The sequence below is a fragment of the Pelodiscus sinensis genome, chromosome 1, assembly GCF_049634645.1.
Source record: "Pelodiscus sinensis isolate JC-2024 chromosome 1, ASM4963464v1, whole genome shotgun sequence".
In the NCBI taxonomy this organism is placed as follows: domain Eukaryota; kingdom Metazoa; phylum Chordata; order Testudines; family Trionychidae; genus Pelodiscus; species Pelodiscus sinensis.
This window is the reverse complement of record NC_134711.1, coordinates 132,747,388-132,766,602: the sequence shown is the minus strand read 5'-3', so window position 1 is coordinate 132,766,602 and position 19,215 is coordinate 132,747,388. Positions and strand designations below refer to the sequence as shown.

The 19,215-nt window shown below is 44.4% G+C and overlaps 1 protein-coding gene across 6 annotated transcripts in view; it reads left to right on the top strand.

Annotated features, from left to right (window-relative positions):
• FOXJ2 (forkhead box J2) overlaps positions 1-19,215 on the top strand; it is a 37,798-nt gene that overhangs the window by 12,674 nt on the left and 5,909 nt on the right. For 4 of the 6 annotated variants that reach the window (XM_006119926.4, XM_075901858.1, XM_075901848.1 and 1 more), the window contains 6 exons: positions 11,444-11,796; positions 12,305-12,379; positions 13,162-13,230; positions 13,586-13,726; positions 14,153-14,351; positions 18,636-18,971. In XM_006119926.4, the coding sequence (XP_006119988.2) occupies positions 11,464-11,796; positions 12,305-12,379; positions 13,162-13,230; positions 13,586-13,726; positions 14,153-14,351; positions 18,636-18,971 (1,153 nt within the window). In that variant the 5' untranslated portion in view covers positions 11,444-11,463. Of the gene's footprint in view, positions 1-10,513; positions 10,610-11,443; positions 11,797-12,304; positions 12,380-13,161; positions 13,231-13,585; positions 13,727-14,152; positions 14,352-18,635; positions 18,972-19,215 lie in introns of all 6 variants that reach the window. The other 2 variants (XM_006119925.4, XM_075901865.1) reach the window with 2 other exon arrangements.

The following is a 19,215-nucleotide window of genomic DNA, read 5'->3' as shown; positions in this document are numbered from 1 at the left end:
ATTTAGTTCCACACCACGCATGTGGAATGCCTTCCCTCTTGTCAGTTCCTAAAGTCATTAACTTATCCTTCTTCAAATATCTTGTCAGGTCAGTTCTACTTTGATACCTTCTGGAACTGCCAACCATTAATGACCAAGCAGGAGCCAGTGGAGGTCATATAATTATGTATTTACATACTTTTAAACTAATTCATCAGATTCATATTATCAGCTTCTTACTCTCATCCTTCCTCCCTGTTTCCTTTATCAAGGAGGAGAATTAAAAAAAATCTGGAGAAGTAGACAAACCCACAAAGCAACCGGGAAGATGAGGAATGGTTTAGAGCAGGTGTGGGGAACCTAAGGCCCATCCAGCCCCTGGCCTGCCTGGACATGGCTCCCGAGGCTCAGGTCTCCCTCCCAGCATTGGGGAACCTTGCCTCATAGGTCATGTGCTCCAGCCCCCTAATCATTTTGGTTGCCCTCCGCTGGATCCTTTCTAATGCATCCACATCCTTTCTATAATGGGGGGCCCAGAACTGGACACACTACTTCAGATGTGGCCTCACCAGAGCCAAATAAAGGGGAATAATCACTTCTCTAGATCTGCTGGCAATGCTCCTCCTAATGTAAACTACTATGCCATTCTTGGCTATAAGGGCACCCTGTTGACTCATATCCAGCTTCTCATCTACTGTAATCCCCATGTCCTTTTCTGTAGAGCTGCTACTTAGCCAGTTGGTCCCCAGCCTGTAACAATGCTTTGGATTCATCCATTCTGTGTGCAGGACCCTACACTTGTCCTTGTTGATCCTCATCAGATTTATTTTGACCCAATCCTCTAATCTGTCCAGGTCACTCTGGACCCTATCCTTGCCCTCCAGCATATCTACCTCTCCCCCTAGCTTAATGTTATCTGTGAACTTGCTGAGGGTGCAATCCATCCCCTCATCTAGGTCATTAATAAAGATGTTGAACAAAACCGGCCCTAAAACCGATCCTTGGGGCACTCCACTAGAAACTGACTGCCATCCTGACATCAAGCCATTAATCACTACCCTTTGAGCCCAACAGTCTAGCCAGCTTTCTATCCATCTTACAGTCCATTTATCCAATGCATACTTCCTTAACTTTCTGGCAAGAATGTTATGGGAGACCATATCAAAATCTTTGCTAAAGTCAAGGTAAATCACATCCACTGACTTTCGCATGTCCACAGAACCTCATCATAGAAGCTAATCAGATTGGGCAGGCATGACTTGCTCTTGGTAAATCCATGTTGACTATTCCTAATCACTTTCCCCTCTTCCAGGTGCTTCAAAATGGATTCCTTGAGAATCCCCTCCATGATTTTTCCGGGGACTCAGGTAAGGCTTACTGGTCTGTAGTTCCCTGGATTGACCTTCCCTTTTTTAAAGATGGGCACAACATTTGCCTTTTTCCAGTCATCTGGGATCTCTCCTGATCTCCACAACTTTTCAAAGATAATGGCCAAAGGCTCTGCAATGACATTTGCCAACTCCCTCAGTACCCTCGGATGCATTAAATCCGGGTCCATGGATTTGTGTATGTCTAGCTTTTCTAAATAGTTCTTAACCTGTTCTTTCTCCACCGAGAGATGCTCACCTCCTTCCCATACTGCGTTGCCTAGTGCATTTGTCTGGGAGTTGACCTTGTCTTTGAAGACAGAGGCAAAGAAAGCATTGACTACTTCAGCTTTCCCCACATCATCTGTCACTAGGTTACCTCCCTCATTCAGTAAGGGCCCCACACCCTCTCTGATAACCCTCTTATTCACCCATAGTGAAGTATAATTTTCCACTGATTAATCCAGGTTCGTTAGAGGAATTAAGATAAAATTTCTCTTATACGACCAGTCTTACAGAGAGTATATTACATTATTTTAACCCAATAGATCTTTTTCTTTTTTAGAGTAATGGGCAGATGTTCTGAATTTGTGATTCTAAACATTAATCTAATTCTGATTCTGTCTCTAATTTCAAAGGTGTATCAGTGTTAGTATAAACTATATTGAAGGTTTGCAATGGATGTCATATTGATATGCAGCTAATATTAAAACCAGTCTCTGCATCCTGGATCATTCTAGGCCTGGAATATCTTCTGGAATTACTTTCTCTATCAGAGGCCTGAATAAATTTCATTCCAAATAAATACAGGTACTCATATCAAGTTACTCCAAAATTAATACCCAATACCTCTTTCTCAGTATAAAATTAATAGTTCTGTTAATACTTAAAAAACAATGATTGGTCCTGCAGCACCTTAATGGTTTTGAAGCAAATGCAGTGGATTTCTCTTGCTCATATTTGCATGTGTGAGAAATTACAACTCCTACCTCTACTGGTGAAAGCATCATTTAGTAACAGTGAGGAAAGCTCTGGATTAAAATGTACCATCATCGTAGAACTCCTCAATGTACATCTTCAAAAGCTTTGTTCTATTTTTGGTTCAAATCATTTTGTATTTTTTCTGTAACCTTAGGCTTATTGTGTATATATATTTGGGATACAACTTTTATAGTAATGTTAACAAAGTTAAAAATGACCTCATTTGCTAAACATTTTTAGGTAGAGCCATGTTCTCAATAGCGATGTTATTGTATAGCCATTTAAACGGTTAACCGATAAGCCTAGGTTTAAAAATTGTTTCCTCCTGCTGACCATCTCAGCCTGCCACCCTGTGCTTCTGCCTCTGTATCAGGCAGCAGCGCAGAGAAGCAGGGGGTTCCCTGGGAGTGGGACTGGGTGCGCATTTTAGTAACTGTGTAACCGCTAAAAATGGTTGCGGCTACACAATTACTAAAATACATGACATCTAACTTTCCTAGTTCTCAGTTGTACTTCTTTCTTATAAAGGTTGTGTTGTCTTTCCCTGAACCTATGCTAGGCCAGAAATAAGCAATTTGGTATTTTTCTTATCTTTAAAACCACTTTCTTTGAAAGTTTTCAGAATCCCCTTAACATTTCTGGAGTATTCCTTGACATTTCTCCCATATGTCTAAATAGCTAACTATAAAATAGAAATCTTGGTGAACTTGGTCTATGCATTTTTTTTAATCTGACAAGTCAGTTTCTACTCTGTATGATACCATTTGTGCCTATATAACCTTTTACTTGTCTCCATAGCCAGGATATTTTAGAATCTGTCTCTAACATGACCTATTGATATATTTAAGGTAGGTCAAGATTTGTAGACTTGCCCTTCCTGACAAATTTCATACATAAATACTGTGGTTTTGGAACTGGATTATGATCTATTTCCAAACTGGGGTTTATGGTGACTTTATAGTCCCCACACATCTTCACACTTAATTAGATTCAGGAACACACACAGACAGTGCAGCATATTCACTTAAACACATCAGAAGAAATTATTCCCTGGTTCAGTTCTTCTAAATGCCTTTCTGCAGGTTCTCACAAAATATAAGATATCAGTTGAGCCTTAAGAAATGTTAAATTGGCCTTTTAAAAATGTATTGTTATATCTTTCACTAAAACCATGACTGTACCAAAATTATTTTTCTTTTTTTTTCACCACCAGATCTAACTTGTGGTGCACTTTATGTTCTTGAGCCAGTTTGTGCCAATTAGAGGCAATCTATATCCGTACATAACAATAGTAACAGCAAACAAGTGACACCCTAAAACTTTTATTGTCCCTTGATTATAGCTTTTAAGTGCTATGTTAGTTTCTCTTAGTGTAAAATTAGCAAATTTCCTGTTAATAAATAAAAACTACTGCATCAATTTTATCCATTTACAGGAACATGCATCTGATGAAGTGGCTTTGACCCACAAAAACACGGCTACCCTTCTAAGACAAAATAAAACATTTGAGACACTTTTGTCTTGCACTGTATAAATAGCCGTCTTATTATGGACAGGCTCAGAATTTGTAACAGGATCCTCTCTATGTGCTGTCTGCTGTACTTACACGCTTTCAGGTGACAGTAACTTCCTTTTGTCAAATTCCTTTCTTTTCTGTGGATTATGACCAGCACACGCTATATGTCCTCTGTAACTACATAGCCAGCTCTTCAGCTTGTTGGAATAATATTCTGATTTCTGGGTTGGTCCCAAATAATGGAAGCACCAATTCCTGGGTACAGTGACTTCTGTCAAATCCTTGCCTTGTGGGTTGGGCTTTCCTTTTTCCGTGTGGCTTGTAGGCAGAAGTGCATTCTCAAACTGCAGTGCTTTCTTTTGACTTGACTCAGATATCAGTAGCATGTGCACCACTCCTTCCAGGGTAAGTTTCATTTGTGAACAATATTCAGTAATGTCTCTCTTCATTCTGGATTTCTAGTTCCAGAAACAATGGACGCAATGTCTTGAGTCTCACAATAGTTACCAATATTACAGATTGTAGATCGTGATTTGGGACTACCCAGGGAATCAGATATGCTTTACCTTTGTCTGTTTTTTTTTTATTTGAAATTTCTCTTTCGTGTGAGGAAGTTTGTTTAAGGTAGATAATATTTTTAAACATTTCATTCTAGTCTCCCTTATTCGTATCTCCTGATTCTTGAGGGAAAACAAGTCTTTCACAACTGGCAATGACTCTTATAGCCAGACTTAAGAAAAGTTAGTGTTATTGGTATAAAATATTCCTTTTCACATAAACTTAAAAATCCTCAATTCTTTCATCAGAGTAGAAGCTATCTAGATTTCAGTACATGGCCAGTTTTATCTTTTTCTTTGTTTATTTTTCTAGGTTTCTTATTTCACTGCTTTGATCATCTTGCCTTTTCAAAGAGTTGGTGACTCTGGCATTGTCAAAATTGATTTTTCTCCCAGAAGCCAACTGTACCTTTTTCACTGCCTGAACCAAAAGTTATCAAACCAGGGAGCCTAAACCTAGGCTCCTATAACTGTTTTTAGCACTTAAGTAGGAGTGGCCTGATTTTTGGAGGTGTTGTGCAGCTTTAGTTCCCATTGACTTCAGGATGATACGCAGTGCTCAGCACCTGTAAAAATCAGGTCAGTTCCATTTAGGTGCCTAAAATAGAGCTTGGCAGCGTAACTTTAGGACTGAACATTTTGGCCAATGATTTTCAGGGGATCAAAATGAAAATTAAAGTATCTGATTAGTGCAGTTTGGGGTCCTTTCAAAACTACACCCAACCTCATTTTATTCATACTTTCACTCCAGCTACACCTGATTCTAAAGTTTTGACAATCCTTAAACAAATAGTCCAGACCATAGAGCAGCAGTAATTACACATTTATTCAGTTCCTAAAGTTACATACACCTTTAATAAGTTTTTCAACCTTGTCACGTGAAGTTATCAGTGGTGCAGGAAGGGGCATGACTGACTGAGTGGAAGAACTTTGCAAAGTAGCAGGACTAGCAAAATAATGATTTCTTCTGCCAGCTAGTCAGTGGTGTGTGTAGTGCAGGGAATCTGAGATGGAGGAGGCCAGCTTCCATTTTCAGCCTTAGGTCGAGCGTACAGGTCAGTCATTGCACCCAGGATGTTTGTTACTGCTCTCTGGCCAAGCTGCTGACTTGCCTTAGAGTATCACTTGTACTGAGTGAATTTGCAGTTAAGTGCCAGCTGATTACAGGGTTTTTCTTAGTCATTTACTCTCTGTTTGAACTGTGCAAACTCTTTTTTGCTTAAGTACAGATTTGGATGGGCACTGTCTAGAAGCCAAAGGTTCTAGACCCCATCTACCTGACTCTTCCTGACCTGGGGATATGTTGGAACAAGTGCCAAAGAGGTGAAAGAGTCTGTATCCTGTTTCCAAGCCTGTCTGATAATATCATTATATATCTTCACATTGGTGCCTATAAGCATTGTGAATGGTGGTAGTGTAGATATTTGACTGTCCTTAAAATGGACAACAGTTCCTACAATTCATTTTACTGTGACCGCTTTCTGACAACAACAATTATTACATGACCCCAGGAGGTGGGATCAAAGCCGGTCCTGCTACTTTGCAATTCTTGTAAGAATTGTAAGAACTTGAGCCTGCCCAAGCCCTGCTTCAGTGATGGCGGGGAGGAGGCAAAGCCCATGTCCAAGAGCTTTAACCCCAGGCAGGGGACTTGAGCCCCACTACCCAGGGCTGAAGCTCTTGGGATTTTGCCATGGGGCTTGGGCTTCTGCTCAGATTAGGGATGTGAATTAACTGGTAGGGCTAGAGCAGCTCCAGCCCCGTGGTTCCCACAGGAGGCAGGGGCTGCTTCCATCAGCCAGGAGCAGCCCCTGTCTGTGGCAGGCCCAGCGGCCCTCAGCGCCTCCAGCTGCAAGCAGAGGCTGTTCTAACCAGCCGGACAGAGCAGCCCCTGTCCGTGCTGTGGGGCAGGTGAAAGAGCTGTTCCATGCCCACGCCTGTTTAATCAGTTGATCGGTTAAACATAACATTTAAGCGGTTACTTAATTAAACTGGGTTTTGCATCTCTAGCTCAGGTCCTAGCAAATCTAATACCAGCTATGGTAGCCCCATTAAAACTGCAACCCAACCTACTTTGGGGTCGCCATCCACAGGCTTAGGACCACTGATGTTTACAAATTCTGATGTTTCATTTTCAATTCTTCTTTATTGCTAGAAGTTAATTCCATCTGGCTAAATAATGTAGTAGGGCCCTTAACAACATAGTGATTGGATTCATCCTGTTCATTCTGTGGTAGCAGGTTTTCTGTAGTCAGGGTGGGGGTAGCAGAGGCCTGACTGGGAAGTGGAAGTTGAAAGAACCAGAAGTGGTGGTGTAGTTCTGGTTTGGCCTGTGATGTCACATGCTAAATTCTCTGCAATCTCAAGCCGGTTCACTATTTGGATAGGAGACATCTAAGGCAAACCCATTGTGTTGCCTAGAATGAATAGAGAGCACTTTTCCTTGTAAGTCCTCAGTGAATTAGTAGGACAGTCTGATTTTAGAGTTACTATGCTGCTGGAGTTGCCATCTTAAGGTCAGTTGTGAAATTGAAAGCCTGACTGCTCCTGTCATTAAATATCCCATAGCACCTCTCATAAAAGACAGAGCCATAAATCTAGCACTGTGACCTAGCTTCATCTTAAAAAATTATACTTTTCCCCCAACATTTTCTATACAGTTTCTGTTGGATACAGGATTCTTCTCTTCCCATCATAAACTTTTATTTAGTGTGGCTGTGTACTTCTGTTGTGTTTCACCCTAAAGCCAGCTGAGTCTAAGCTAGAGATGTTAGAGTATAGCCATGTACACGATTAACCGATAAACCTGGACTCATTATTAATTATATTGCGTACATGCACACACATCCCTTACTGCACAGTGGCAGCAAGGTGGAGGAGGTAGGGGCCAGTGCCCGTACGGAGCCGGATCTTGCGGAGCTGCCTTCCCCGCTCCCCTCTGTGCTGTTGCCTCTGATAGAGAGGCCGAAGCGCAGAGGACGGGGGAGGCAGGCGGGAGCCAGGACACACAATCAGCCAGCTTTCAAGCCAGCTGCTGCTGAGCCGACTGCCTTCCCCAGACCCCACACTGTTACTTCTGTATAAAGAGGCAGCAGTGTTGAAGGCAGGAGGGAGCCAGTACACGCCGGTGCCAGTGGAGCCGCCTGTCCCTCCCCTCCTGCATTGCTGCCTCTGATAGAGAGGAAGCAGCCCAGAGGGTGGGGCACACACAGGAAGCAGCTTTCAAGCCAGTTTCTTGCATGTACTGGCTCCCATGGAGCCACCTTCCCCTGTACTGCTGCTTCTTTATCAGAGGCAGAGGCGGGATGGGCTGGCAGGAGCAGGTGCTCACAGCGAGCTGGCTTAAAAGGCTTAAAAGCCAACTCACAGTGAGCAATGGCTCCCGTCTCCCCCTCCCCCTGTGGGTAAACATGTAACCGCTAAAAAAATCCAGTGGTTATAAGCTTACACAAATACACATTAGTTAACATCCCTAGGCTAAGCAGTGGGTGATTCTTGCGTACATATACATTCAAAACTTGAATTGCTTCAGTTCAGCTTCAGGGTAATATTAAAGTCATATATTTTTAAAAACTCTCAAAAGTTCAGATACTTATCCTATGTCTGCAGTGTGCATATAATCCAAATCTATCCTGGCATATATCTCCCAATGAAGTCAAGGTCTCTTGTGCTTGCATTTCTGAGCATAAAGGTTGGACCTCCCTGGTCCGAAACCCTTGGGACATGATCAGTCCCTCATGAGGGAATTGGCCAGATCAGGGATACTGCCCTTCCCTCTGGCTAGCTCTGCTACAGCCCCACTGCCACTGGGCTCCAGCCCTCCTGCTACAGGGCTTGGGCTCAGCACGCTGCCGTCAGTCCGCAGGGGCTCTCCGGGGACAGAGCTCCCCAGCTGCCGTGACCTCACTTCTGCTCCATCTGGAGCTCCCCAGGGACTAGGCTCCGCTGCTGCCGCGCCACGCTGAAGCTTCCCAGGGACAGAGCTCACCCGCTACTGTTGACCCCACTGTTGCCTCACTGGGACGGGGCTCTCTGGGGATGGGGCTTACTGGTCTGATGGTGGGGTTCCCCTCTGCTGGACTCCCTTAGTGGCTCGCAGTCCTGGATTAAAGAGGTTCAACCTATATTGTATATTAACCTTATATTTAACTACATGCACACATTGAGTAGTCTGGATTATTATGTAACACAAATTACCAATCCTGTGAAAACTGTAACTTTTTGCATTTCCTGAATTTTGGGTATTTCATAAAAAACGACCATACTGGATCAGACCAGTGGCCGAGAGTGGCCAATGCCAGATGCCTCAGAGGGAGTGAACAGAACAGGTAATCATAAAGTGATCCCTCTCCTGTCATCCATTTCCAGCCTTTGTCAAACAAAGGCTAGGGACACAATTCCTACTCATTCTGGCTAATAAGTATTGATGAACCGAATCTCCATTAATTTATCTAGTTATTTTTGAATGCTCTTAAGGTCTGGTCTTCACAACATCCTCTGACAGAATTTCAAATTTGAATCTTAAGGTAGTAAAAGATTGAAAAAGAGAGAAAAAAATGTTAAGCTCTGTTTTCATTTTACTTTGTAATTCCAGAGTTGCATAATTAAAATCTCACACAAATATTCATTTTCATAGTGAAATAGCAGCATGAAATCACAACTCCATATTATTTTTGTTATTCTGTAGTCCTGTACATATTAACATGACTGATATTTTGTAATGCACACTTACAAAATGGAATATTTAGTTGCTATTTATTTGGTGTTTCTTTTCTCCCAAGTTGGGCTTGAGACTAGTCCTTAATGAGGCTAGACAATGTGGAAAGTTACATACTGTTGAAGTTCGGCTGTTTTTGAGTTATACAGACACCGAAACCATTATTTTGTTTACTTGCTTGGTTTTTTACACTGGGAAAAAATGTTATTTCACTCTTGTGTAATTTCAAAAATGGGTGGTTAGAGTCTGCTCAAGATTTAAAAATAAAATATTTGGGATTAGACTAGTTTCAGGCTTTAGCCTGAAAGGAGGTATTTTCAATAAGTTATGGGCTTGCAGTGGAAGGCCTTTTGCAATGGTTACCTATCAAGTTTTCTGTACTACTCTAGCTCATCATTATTGTTCTGATGTCATGGCTGGGAGATGGGCAGGAACGTAAGTAAGTTGCCCTTGGGCCTTTCCTTTCCTCACCTCTGCTCCAAAAGCAGGATGCTTCCCCCTGCTCTAGATATGGCAGTGGCATAGTTTCACTTTTGTGTGTGTGTGTATGTTGGTTGTGGAATGAGAAAGATGTTGTCTGAGTGCTGGGTGTATAAGACAGTGTTGGCTCTGTATGTGAGTCTGAGTGCTGGGTCTTATTGTATGTACATGTGCATGGGGATTTGAGCCCTAAATATTCTATGGAGTGAGTGAGCGTGTATATGAAAATGCAAGCCCTGTGTGTAGGTACATGAAAGCTCTGGGTTGTATCTGTTGGGAGTGAAGGACCGTTGGGTGCTTTTATGTTTTAAGAATACTGTGGTGTGTGAGCGTAGGGTGCTGTGTGAAAGAAGCTGGGAATTGTATCTCTGTGTGAAAGTGCTGGATACATGCATGTCTGGATCTGTGTGTGTACACCGTGTCATCCTGGAGTATCTATATTTAGAAAGGATATCTGCTGGTTACACTCATTCAGATGGGTGTCTCCCTGCCTCAGCCAATCCAGTCAGTGTGGGTGATACACTTGGTAGGAGGTGCCTGCCATCTGATGGGGTTTTCCTGAGCAGGGTGTGTTCATGTTAGTTTGTTATCTCTCTCTCTCTGTCTTGCTGTGTATGTGTGATTAATCTGTTACCTGAAGATTGAATTCCCCTTTTTATCACCAAAACAGATATAGGGAGGGCTCAGAGGGACCATCACTGGCAGGGATGAGAGGAGAATTCAATTCTTGGTGTAGTCATTTAATGCCAGTTGTGATGGTGGTTTTTATGATGACCTGACCCCCTAGAACTCGGATGGTACCTGCCCATTTCACACAAGTTACCAAACATATTGGTTTATTGTAAAAATGTGGCCTCTTGAATTGAATGCTTGGGTTTAATTACTTCTCACATTGAGCAGGTGTCTTTTATTTTAGAGAGAAGAAATATGATCATGTGACTAAGGCAAGAATCAGAATAACGAAACCCCAGTTCTGTTCTCTGTTCTCTGTTCTGCTACAGACTTACCTTAGGCAAGTCACTTCTCCACTGTGTGTGTCTCAATTCTCTCAGTTGGGGATAATAATACTTGACTACATTTAATGAGGCTTAATTCAGCAAAATGCTTTGAAATCCGTAGGAAAAAAGGGCTAAAGAAAAGCAAAATCTAATTCTAGTGATTCTGTTTTCAGTCTAGTCTCAGTTCTTTCATGCTGTGATTGACAAAATGATGTGTGTATATAGCACTACAGGCAGGCACGTGGAGGATTTTTTATGATCCTAAGGAGTTTACATTCTGGGTTGGATACAATATGATATAATGCAGGGAGAGATTACTTCTGACGGGGGGGGGGGGGGAGAAATTATTTTCATCACTCCCAATAAATACATTGCCAGTGCTGACCCTTACAGGTGATTTTATTTAGTTGTGACTTGGCTACAATCTTGACCTTATTAGGCTGCAGCTGGAGATAATGAGAGGGATGGTCCCCCTGTTTACCATACCCATCTTGACTTACTGAGATGATGCTAATGTTGTGTGACAGGGATACAGAAGTGGAATGGCTCCACGCCTCAGGATAGATCCCTCTCTTCTCCTACTTATCTTACCTGCGTCTCACTGGGATACTCAGAGCGGGACTGTGTCCCTGAGATTGCTATTCCAGGACAGACCTTATAAGCAAGATAGTCCTCCCAGGGATGCAGTCCCAGGTCTGTGGTAACACAACTATACCTGGCTGTAACCAGTGAGCAAGTTATTCTTCACAAAAGCATGCTGATGTGGGGGCGTTCATCTTTCCCTTCCATTAGCAAGGGACATTTTGTTTGTGTCTCAGGAGTCCTGTTTGTTCCTATCTCCTCAACAGATACTCCTTCTTTTGGAATCATGGCTTCTGACCTGGAAAGCAGTCTCACTTCCATAGACTGGCTCCCCCAGCTCACCCTGCGTGCTACTATTGAGAAACTAGGGGGGTCCTCGCAGGCGGGGCCCCCAGGGGCTGCCCGGAAGTGCCCCCCAGGTTCCCCCACTGACCCCAATGCCACCCTGAGTAAGGATGAGGCTGCAGTGCACCAGGATGGAAAACCACGCTACAGCTATGCTACTCTGATTACCTATGCCATCAATTCTTCACCTGCCAAGAAGATGACACTCAGCGAGATCTACCGTTGGATCTGCGACAACTTCCCTTATTATAAAAACGCTGGCATCGGGTGGAAGGTGAGGAAGGCTGTGGTTGGAGCAGACTCTCCAACCTCTTAAGAGAGCATGATTTCTTTCTTTGATACAGAACGTCCCTGCTATGCCAAAGAAAAGAGTTAGGTGTAAAGGCAATGTCGGGTTACTAGCTGGAGGAAGTGCTGGACCAGATGACTCCTAATTTCCCCGGAATTGATTGATTTATACATGTGAAGGACCACCTCCCTATTTAGAAGAGCCCACAAAAGTACTCTCTGCCAATCTCTTCCTAGCCCAGATAGCATCCTTACTGTAACTTTTGTAGGCATACCCAGAAGGCCTTGGTCTCCAGAACTGTCCATCCTTCTCCTTCCCTTAGCCTCTGTCCTGGTCCATCCAGCGTGTGTACACAGGTGGATTTCACTTTGAGTGACCTCTGTCCCTCTACTATTTTTTCCCAGTCCTGGGGATACATAGAAGTCTTCTGTTTCCCCTGCAGCCTGTATTCTTCCAATGTAGCAATTATTTACCTTTATCCGTCCCTCTGCAGAACTCCATTCGCCACAACCTGTCTCTGAATAAATGTTTTCGGAAGGTACCTCGACCGAGGGACGATCCTGGGAAGGTAAGTAAATAACCTGTTCCTGGATACATGACTTAAATTGTGGGGAATAAGTCAGTGTCACCTTGTCTACCCATGTGGCAGAAATTCTTAAATATGTAGCATATCTGTTAAAGTAATGAGATACACTGTGGTGTTTGATGACTCCAGAACCATTCACTTAAAGGATCTGTAAAGCAATGAAAGAGGGTTTAGCCCACTTTTTTTCCTCCTTCCTTGTAACCTTTACTTAGATTGAAAGATTTTTTCAGAGATTTTTTTTTTTTTTTTTTTTTTTTAATATTAGAAATGCAGATCTTTTATTAACTTGTTCTGCCTGAAAGATGTCATGGAGACCAGAAAACTGGTAGGATTATTAGCAGACACCAAAGAAATAATATCCATGCAACTGAGAGCAGAACTGATATTTGTTTAAATCTGATTTGTAACTTTGGATTTTAAAAACAATTGTTACCACCCACTAAACTCAAATGCCCAAAAACAGTTGTAAGAAAAACTCACTCAGCTTAATCTTCAACACCTCTGCACCTTCGTTAGGGGTTGAAGAGTTAAGTGCCCATGCTGCATCTCTGAATACCCCAATTTTGGATATTATTAATGTAAATATGTAGGCAGGAGGCCTGTGAGTCTCTTTTCTATATCATAATGCCTAGCTGGCATTGGTGCATGTGCTGTAGCATGCATGTTGATGGCCCTGATCATTAATGTATCAGTCGATGTGCACTGTGGGCTTCAGTAACATCCTGCAGCAGAGAGTTCCTCTCAATGTTGTGTTTTCTTTCCAGGGTTCTTATTGGACAATAGATACCTGTCCAGATATCTCCCGCAAGAGGCGGCACCCTCCAGACGATGATGTGAGTGTGATTCTTGTCCAGGGCCAGATGGGGGTAGGGAGAGGGTTGAACTCCCCTCTTACTCCAGAAGCATTCCAAGGCCAGGTTGGGGACCCATCAAGGAAAAAGGGTGTGTCTGTGGGGAGGTGAAGCCCAGGGCAAGATGAACATGAAATCTGAATTTTCCTCTTGTCCCCACCGTGTGACTTCCATTGCCATCACCCCCTAGTATCTTCCAGTCCTTTTGAATGTTCTTCCACTACAGCCAGTACCTTGCTTTCCTAGGTCTCATCCAATGGGGGAGCTGGCTTCTCATCTGCAGCTTCCCTTTTTGAGGTTTCTGATTTCCTCCGCTCTTTTCTCCCTCTGCCCACAGTTATCACAGGACTCCCCAGAACAAGAGGCAAGTAAGAGCCCACGAGGGGCTGTCCCAGTCAGCACAGAATCCTCTCTCCCCCCAGAGGCCACCCCTCAGCTATCGCTGCAGAGCACCACACCCATTGCCAATTACAGTCAGGTGAGTGGCAGCGGAGGAAAAGGAAATGGGCGAAGTGAGAGACTGGCTAAGGGAGATGAGTGACTCTGTGATGGGGAGGGCTATAGGGAAGAGTGGCTGAAGAGGGGAGGTCAGTGGCCAGAAGGGACGTGGGGAGGAAGTGGAACAGGGGAAAGGGGTGGATGGAGGAGGGATAAAGCTGTTAGGGATGTGAAGTGGCTGAAGGGTGGGCTGGAGCCAGTCTGTGTGGACTGGGGAGAGGACAAAGGGAGTTCCCCATTCTGGTAGAGGAGTTGGGAGGATTTTGAGGGGGAAACAGACAAGTGATATGAGATTGTTGGTTGTGTTTTTTTTCTGGGAATAACCCCCCACCTTCTCCTCAAATTCCTGACCTTTCAAAGCAACAATGTACAGAGGTGTTTTTTCATGCTATTGTCTGGTCTTCAGCAGGGCACAGGGCCCGTGGATGTGGCAGCTACTGTGGCGGGGGGACAGGGCCGGGAAGGGGCAGATGTGCCACCCCCACTCTACAGCACTAACCACGACTTCAAGTTCTCCTACTCTGAGATCAACTTTCAGGATCTGAGCTGGTCTTTTCGAAACCTCTACAAATCCATGCTGGAGAAATCATCCTCTTCCCAGCACGGTAAGTTCCAAGCCGAGGCACATGGTGCAGGGTATGTGTGCTGTTGTGGTATTCCCTAGTGATGCCCCAACCCGCATCTCTCAGGCCCTTCCTCTTTCTAGCAGCACGTGAAAAGAGGGTTCCCCTGCTTTCCAATGCTCTAGCTCCTCCCTGCTCACATGCAGTGTGTAGTCCAGAAATTCTCCTTTCTCGGCATGTCAGCCCTTTGCTGCCTTTCTGTAGAACCAACCATGATTTTTTAAAATAGCTGATGTTGAGCCAGAAGGAATAAGGGCTAGAGGGATCAATTGTGAAAAAATGCTTGAAAAGTGAAATATGGGGAGTCTGAGACCATAGATTATCATCCAGAGATGCTTGGCATAAACTCGAAATAGTGGAATGAAATGAAGCTATGGAAAGGTCTCTCCAAAGTGAGTGGTGGAAGTTCCCGTCAGTCGGGTCACTTAAAAGTAGGACTGGCCAAAGCCCTAGGAAATAACTGTAGAGGAGGGAGAGGGTGGAGGGGACAAGATATAATCAACCAGCTAATCCATTCTCCTCTCGGATTTCTGTGCATTAGATGATTCAGAGAGCAGCCACCAGAGGGCAGTGTCACGTTTGTGACAAGAACAGGGGACACAAAACCTAGAACAATTTCTGCTTGCTGGGCCTGTATTTAAAGAGAGACAGTTTGTCTGGCTTGGGGAGGGCAATATTACATCGGGAGCTACCATATTTCAGTAATCACTCAATTTTCAGCAGGTCAGTCTTTCCACCCTGCCGGGTCAAACAAGCAGGACTCCTCTGTGATACCAGTAATTATAATGTATTTTATGAATTACCATAACACCCTAGTCATGACGGGAGCCCCATGGTGCTAGGTGCTATACGCAAAGTCCAGCCTGTTAATGTGTTGGAAGCCCAGATCTCAGAAGCTAAACAGTGTCAGATTTTGTCAGTACTTGGCCACCAGAGAAAAACCCATGATGCTGCATGGCTTTGTGCTGATGACTCAGCTGGCATGCTTCACCCTCCAAGTCAGTACTGAGCTCAGCTAGGGGGTGCTGCGCTCTGAGCAAGGTTCTTGTGGCTAAGATATAAAATCAAGGCCTACTTTCGATGAGTGATTAAGGTGCCCCATGACAAGGAATGAACAGCTCAGGGGTTTGCAGTGGGATACTGGCCTTTTAATTTAGATGGCTCAAATCCAGCTTGTGTCAGTATCGACTGAAAAACAACTGTTGTTCATATGAATTGTCTGCCCCATCTCAGTTTTACTCCCATCATCAAAACCAATTAACCCTTCCTTCCCTGGCAGTCTTAGCTGAGAACTAAAGGATTGAACCAACCAGCAGGTACGTCTAAACTACATGGTTCTGTCGACTGATCCATGTAGATTAGGCAGGACAGCAAAGGGAAATGAAGCGTCGATTTAAATAATCGCTGCTTCATTTATATCAAAATGGCCGCCGCAGCGTGCCGATCAGCTGATTGTCAGCACAGCGCGGCAGTCTAGACGGGGATCTGCCGACCCCAGAGCCCTTCGTCGGCAGATCCTGTAAGCCTCGATTCACGAGGCATAAAGGATCTGCTGACGAAGAGTTCTGGGGTCAGCAGATCTCAGTCTAGACTGCCGCGCTATGCCAACAATCAGCTGATTGGCACAGCGCGGTGGCCATTTTGATTTAAATGAAGCGGCGATTATTTAAATCACCACTTCATTTCCCGTCGACGGAGCCATGTAGTTTAGGCACACCCAGAGAGACTAAACTCCCTTTTCACTCGAGTTAAGGTATTTGAAATCAGTGGAACTTGCTGGATGCTCAGTCTACTGAAAATTAGACCCATTTATGATGTGGTGTGGTCATAAAAGATCCTTTGAGATTGTTCACTGTGTGCTGATCATACTGACAGCTTCCTTCAAGTACAAACAGTAGGGCTATGTCTACACTCGCGGCTTCTTGCGCAAGTATGGCTGTTCTTATGCAAGTATTTGTAGTGTCCACTCTGCCCACCGGCTCTTGTGCAAGGAAATTTACAGTACGGCATGGTAGGAGAGGGCTCCTTGCACAAGAGGTATGCTCTTTTTTATCAGGTGTAAGCCGTCTTGTGCAGGAGCTCTTGTGCAAGAGGGCAGTGTGGATGCTTAGCAGGGATTTCTTGCACAAGAAAGCCCTATGGTTAAAATGGCCATCAGAGCTTCCTTGCGCAAGAGAGCGTCCACACTGCCATGGGAGCTCTTGCGCAAAAGTACAGCTCACACATGGCAGTGTGGATGTTTTCTTGCACAAGTCTTCTTGCACAAGAACCCTTACTCAAGATGTTCTTGCGCAAGAAGCTGCCAGTGTAGACATAGCCTAGGAGTTAAGTGGTTGGAAGTGAAAACAGACAGATCAAGTAAGTTACTAAGTTAAAACACATAGCTGGTTCAATTCACTAAAAAAAATCTTACTGCAAGCAGATTCACAGCCTAATGAACTATTCTTGCTGTAGGCATAATCCTCAGGTCAGAGACTCTTTTACCCTGACCTGGGTCCCTAGCCCCTTGTATTCTTTCCAGGGTTTTCCAAGGGCTGATAGCTTCCCATTGCTTAAATAGTCTTTCCCCTAAGGCGGGAACCTTTTTTCTATATACACCCCCTTTCTATAGAAAACTACCAGAGTCAAAATGGAATCCCAGTACCAGGTGGTACGGTCACATGTCTTATTAGTCCAATCACCTTTGGACTTACAGGACAAACAAGGCTGTTTACAAGTCATTAAGTTGATCACTAAGTTGTTAAGGCTGGAGGGAGGGGAATCAGTAATGGCTCTCATTAGCACATTTAAAACTACAAACAGACTCATACTTCGTATTACTAACTTTACATACCAGAATGATACATGCACCAAAATATGATATACAGATCCAGCAGATTGTAACGTTAACATTGGTAGGTTACATGAGGGATTTTGATGAAAGCATTTTGAGTTATGCATATTTATATTCGTAAGCCAGTTTTCATAAAACCTGGGGGGACTGTCACACCATTATTTAGATAGCAAGCCAAGGACATAGCCCAACTTTTGCTACCTAGTTTTGAAAATCTTGACTAGGAGTGTGATCTCAGTTCTCCAGGACAGATTACTGCTGGGTACATATTTGTGCTGTCCTAACATTCCTTTTACAGCTTCATTTGAAGACAGTTTTTTTCTTTTCTTCCTGCTGTACACTGCTGTGTTGAGTGACAGTTAAACTGTTGCTGCTTTCCCCCAAAGGCAACTGCATTTCAGTGTTGTGAGAGTAACCTTCATACAGAACTCTGTAGAGCACTTTAAGATGAAAGGTGCCAGAGTAGTATTAGAAAACTAGGTTATTCATTCATAACAAGGACTTACAAGTGACCCATATAGGCAAAACCATATGTGCATGTACCTTTTTATTGTTACTTTTACAGTGTTCTAGAGGAGCCTGAGTAATTGAAATGGGTGGGGTGTTTTGCTTGTTGGCCAATCAAAATAAGACCTCACGTTCAGTTTGATGACAAGCACTTCTATGTTAGGGTGTTTGGCAGTAGTGCAGTAACCTTTGCATCTTCCTCTGACTCCAGTGTGGGGGAGAACAGAGGGCCACAGAGAAAGAAGAGGAAATACAGAGCCCTTAGCATTGGGCGAGGGGTTGGGAAAAAGTGCAAGTGGAGGAATGAAACCAGGGGGGTACACAGAGCCCCCCAGAATGGGAAATGATGTGGAAGAGTTTCAGAATTCTGAAATAGAGGGGATGGGAGAATGGCACACCGGGAGTTTTATGGAGGAAAGGAAGGAACCTTTGATGTGTGCAACACACTCAGCCTTCAGAAATAACAAGGTGTTGCAACCCTCCAGTTATTCACATTAGAGAGGCAGCAAAGTTTCTAGTCCAAGAGCTTTTGAGATACAAACTCGAAAAAACCCCAAAACCAAACCCCAAACCACACACCCATGAGAGAAAGCTTAGGGGGAAAAGGAACCAGACCTGACATGTCAACACTCACAGCCTCTAAATAACTTTTCAAACTGTTCTAACTCTGTGCAACAGTCTCCTCTAGCCCGACAGCATGTGTGTGATATTTCAGAGGGTTAGTTCAGTTTGGTAAAAGTACTTTAACCAGGACTGTGGCCATGACGTGGACTGTGAAAGGCCAATGTCTGTGTGACCCTGTGGGGGGCATTCTGCCACGTGAGTGCATCAGTAGGAAAGTGGGATGAGGTCCCACTCAGGCAGGTGCTTGAGCTGGGCAGGCACCTTACCCGCATCTCTTGACTCTTCTTACTTGCATCCTGCAGGTTTCTCTTCTCTCCTTGGCGACATGCAGCCCTCCAATCACAACTACTACATGTACCAGCAGCAGCAGGGCCCCTCAGCAGTGGGAGCTGCTCCCCCGCTCCACACCTCCAGCCCAGAGGGCTGTCCACCCCAGGGGGGCAAGCAGCAGGGTGGCGATGGCTATGGTCCCCCACCTGTGATGTCGATGCACCCACCCCCAATGCAGCATGGAGGGTACCACCAGCACCAGCAGCACCACCCGCACACCCACCCACAGCAGCAGCAGCACCAACACCAGCAGCACCAGCAGCAGCAGCAGCAGCAATCACAGGCTTCAATCAACAACGCTGGCTTTGGTGAGTTGCAGGTTGGAGTTGGAGGGAGAAGAGGGGGCTGAGCTAGTGCTGGGGCTCAGGGGGATGCCCAGGACTCTAGCGGTGAGGTCCCTTGCAGCAGTGCCCCGTGCATGACAGCAGATAAGGTACAGCGGGAAGGTGGAGGATTACTCCCAGGTCTGAGTGCATTTGGAAGTTGCATTTCCCCTGTCACCTCCAGCAGAGGTGGATCTAGCCACACAAGGCACGGGGTGCGGAAATGGGA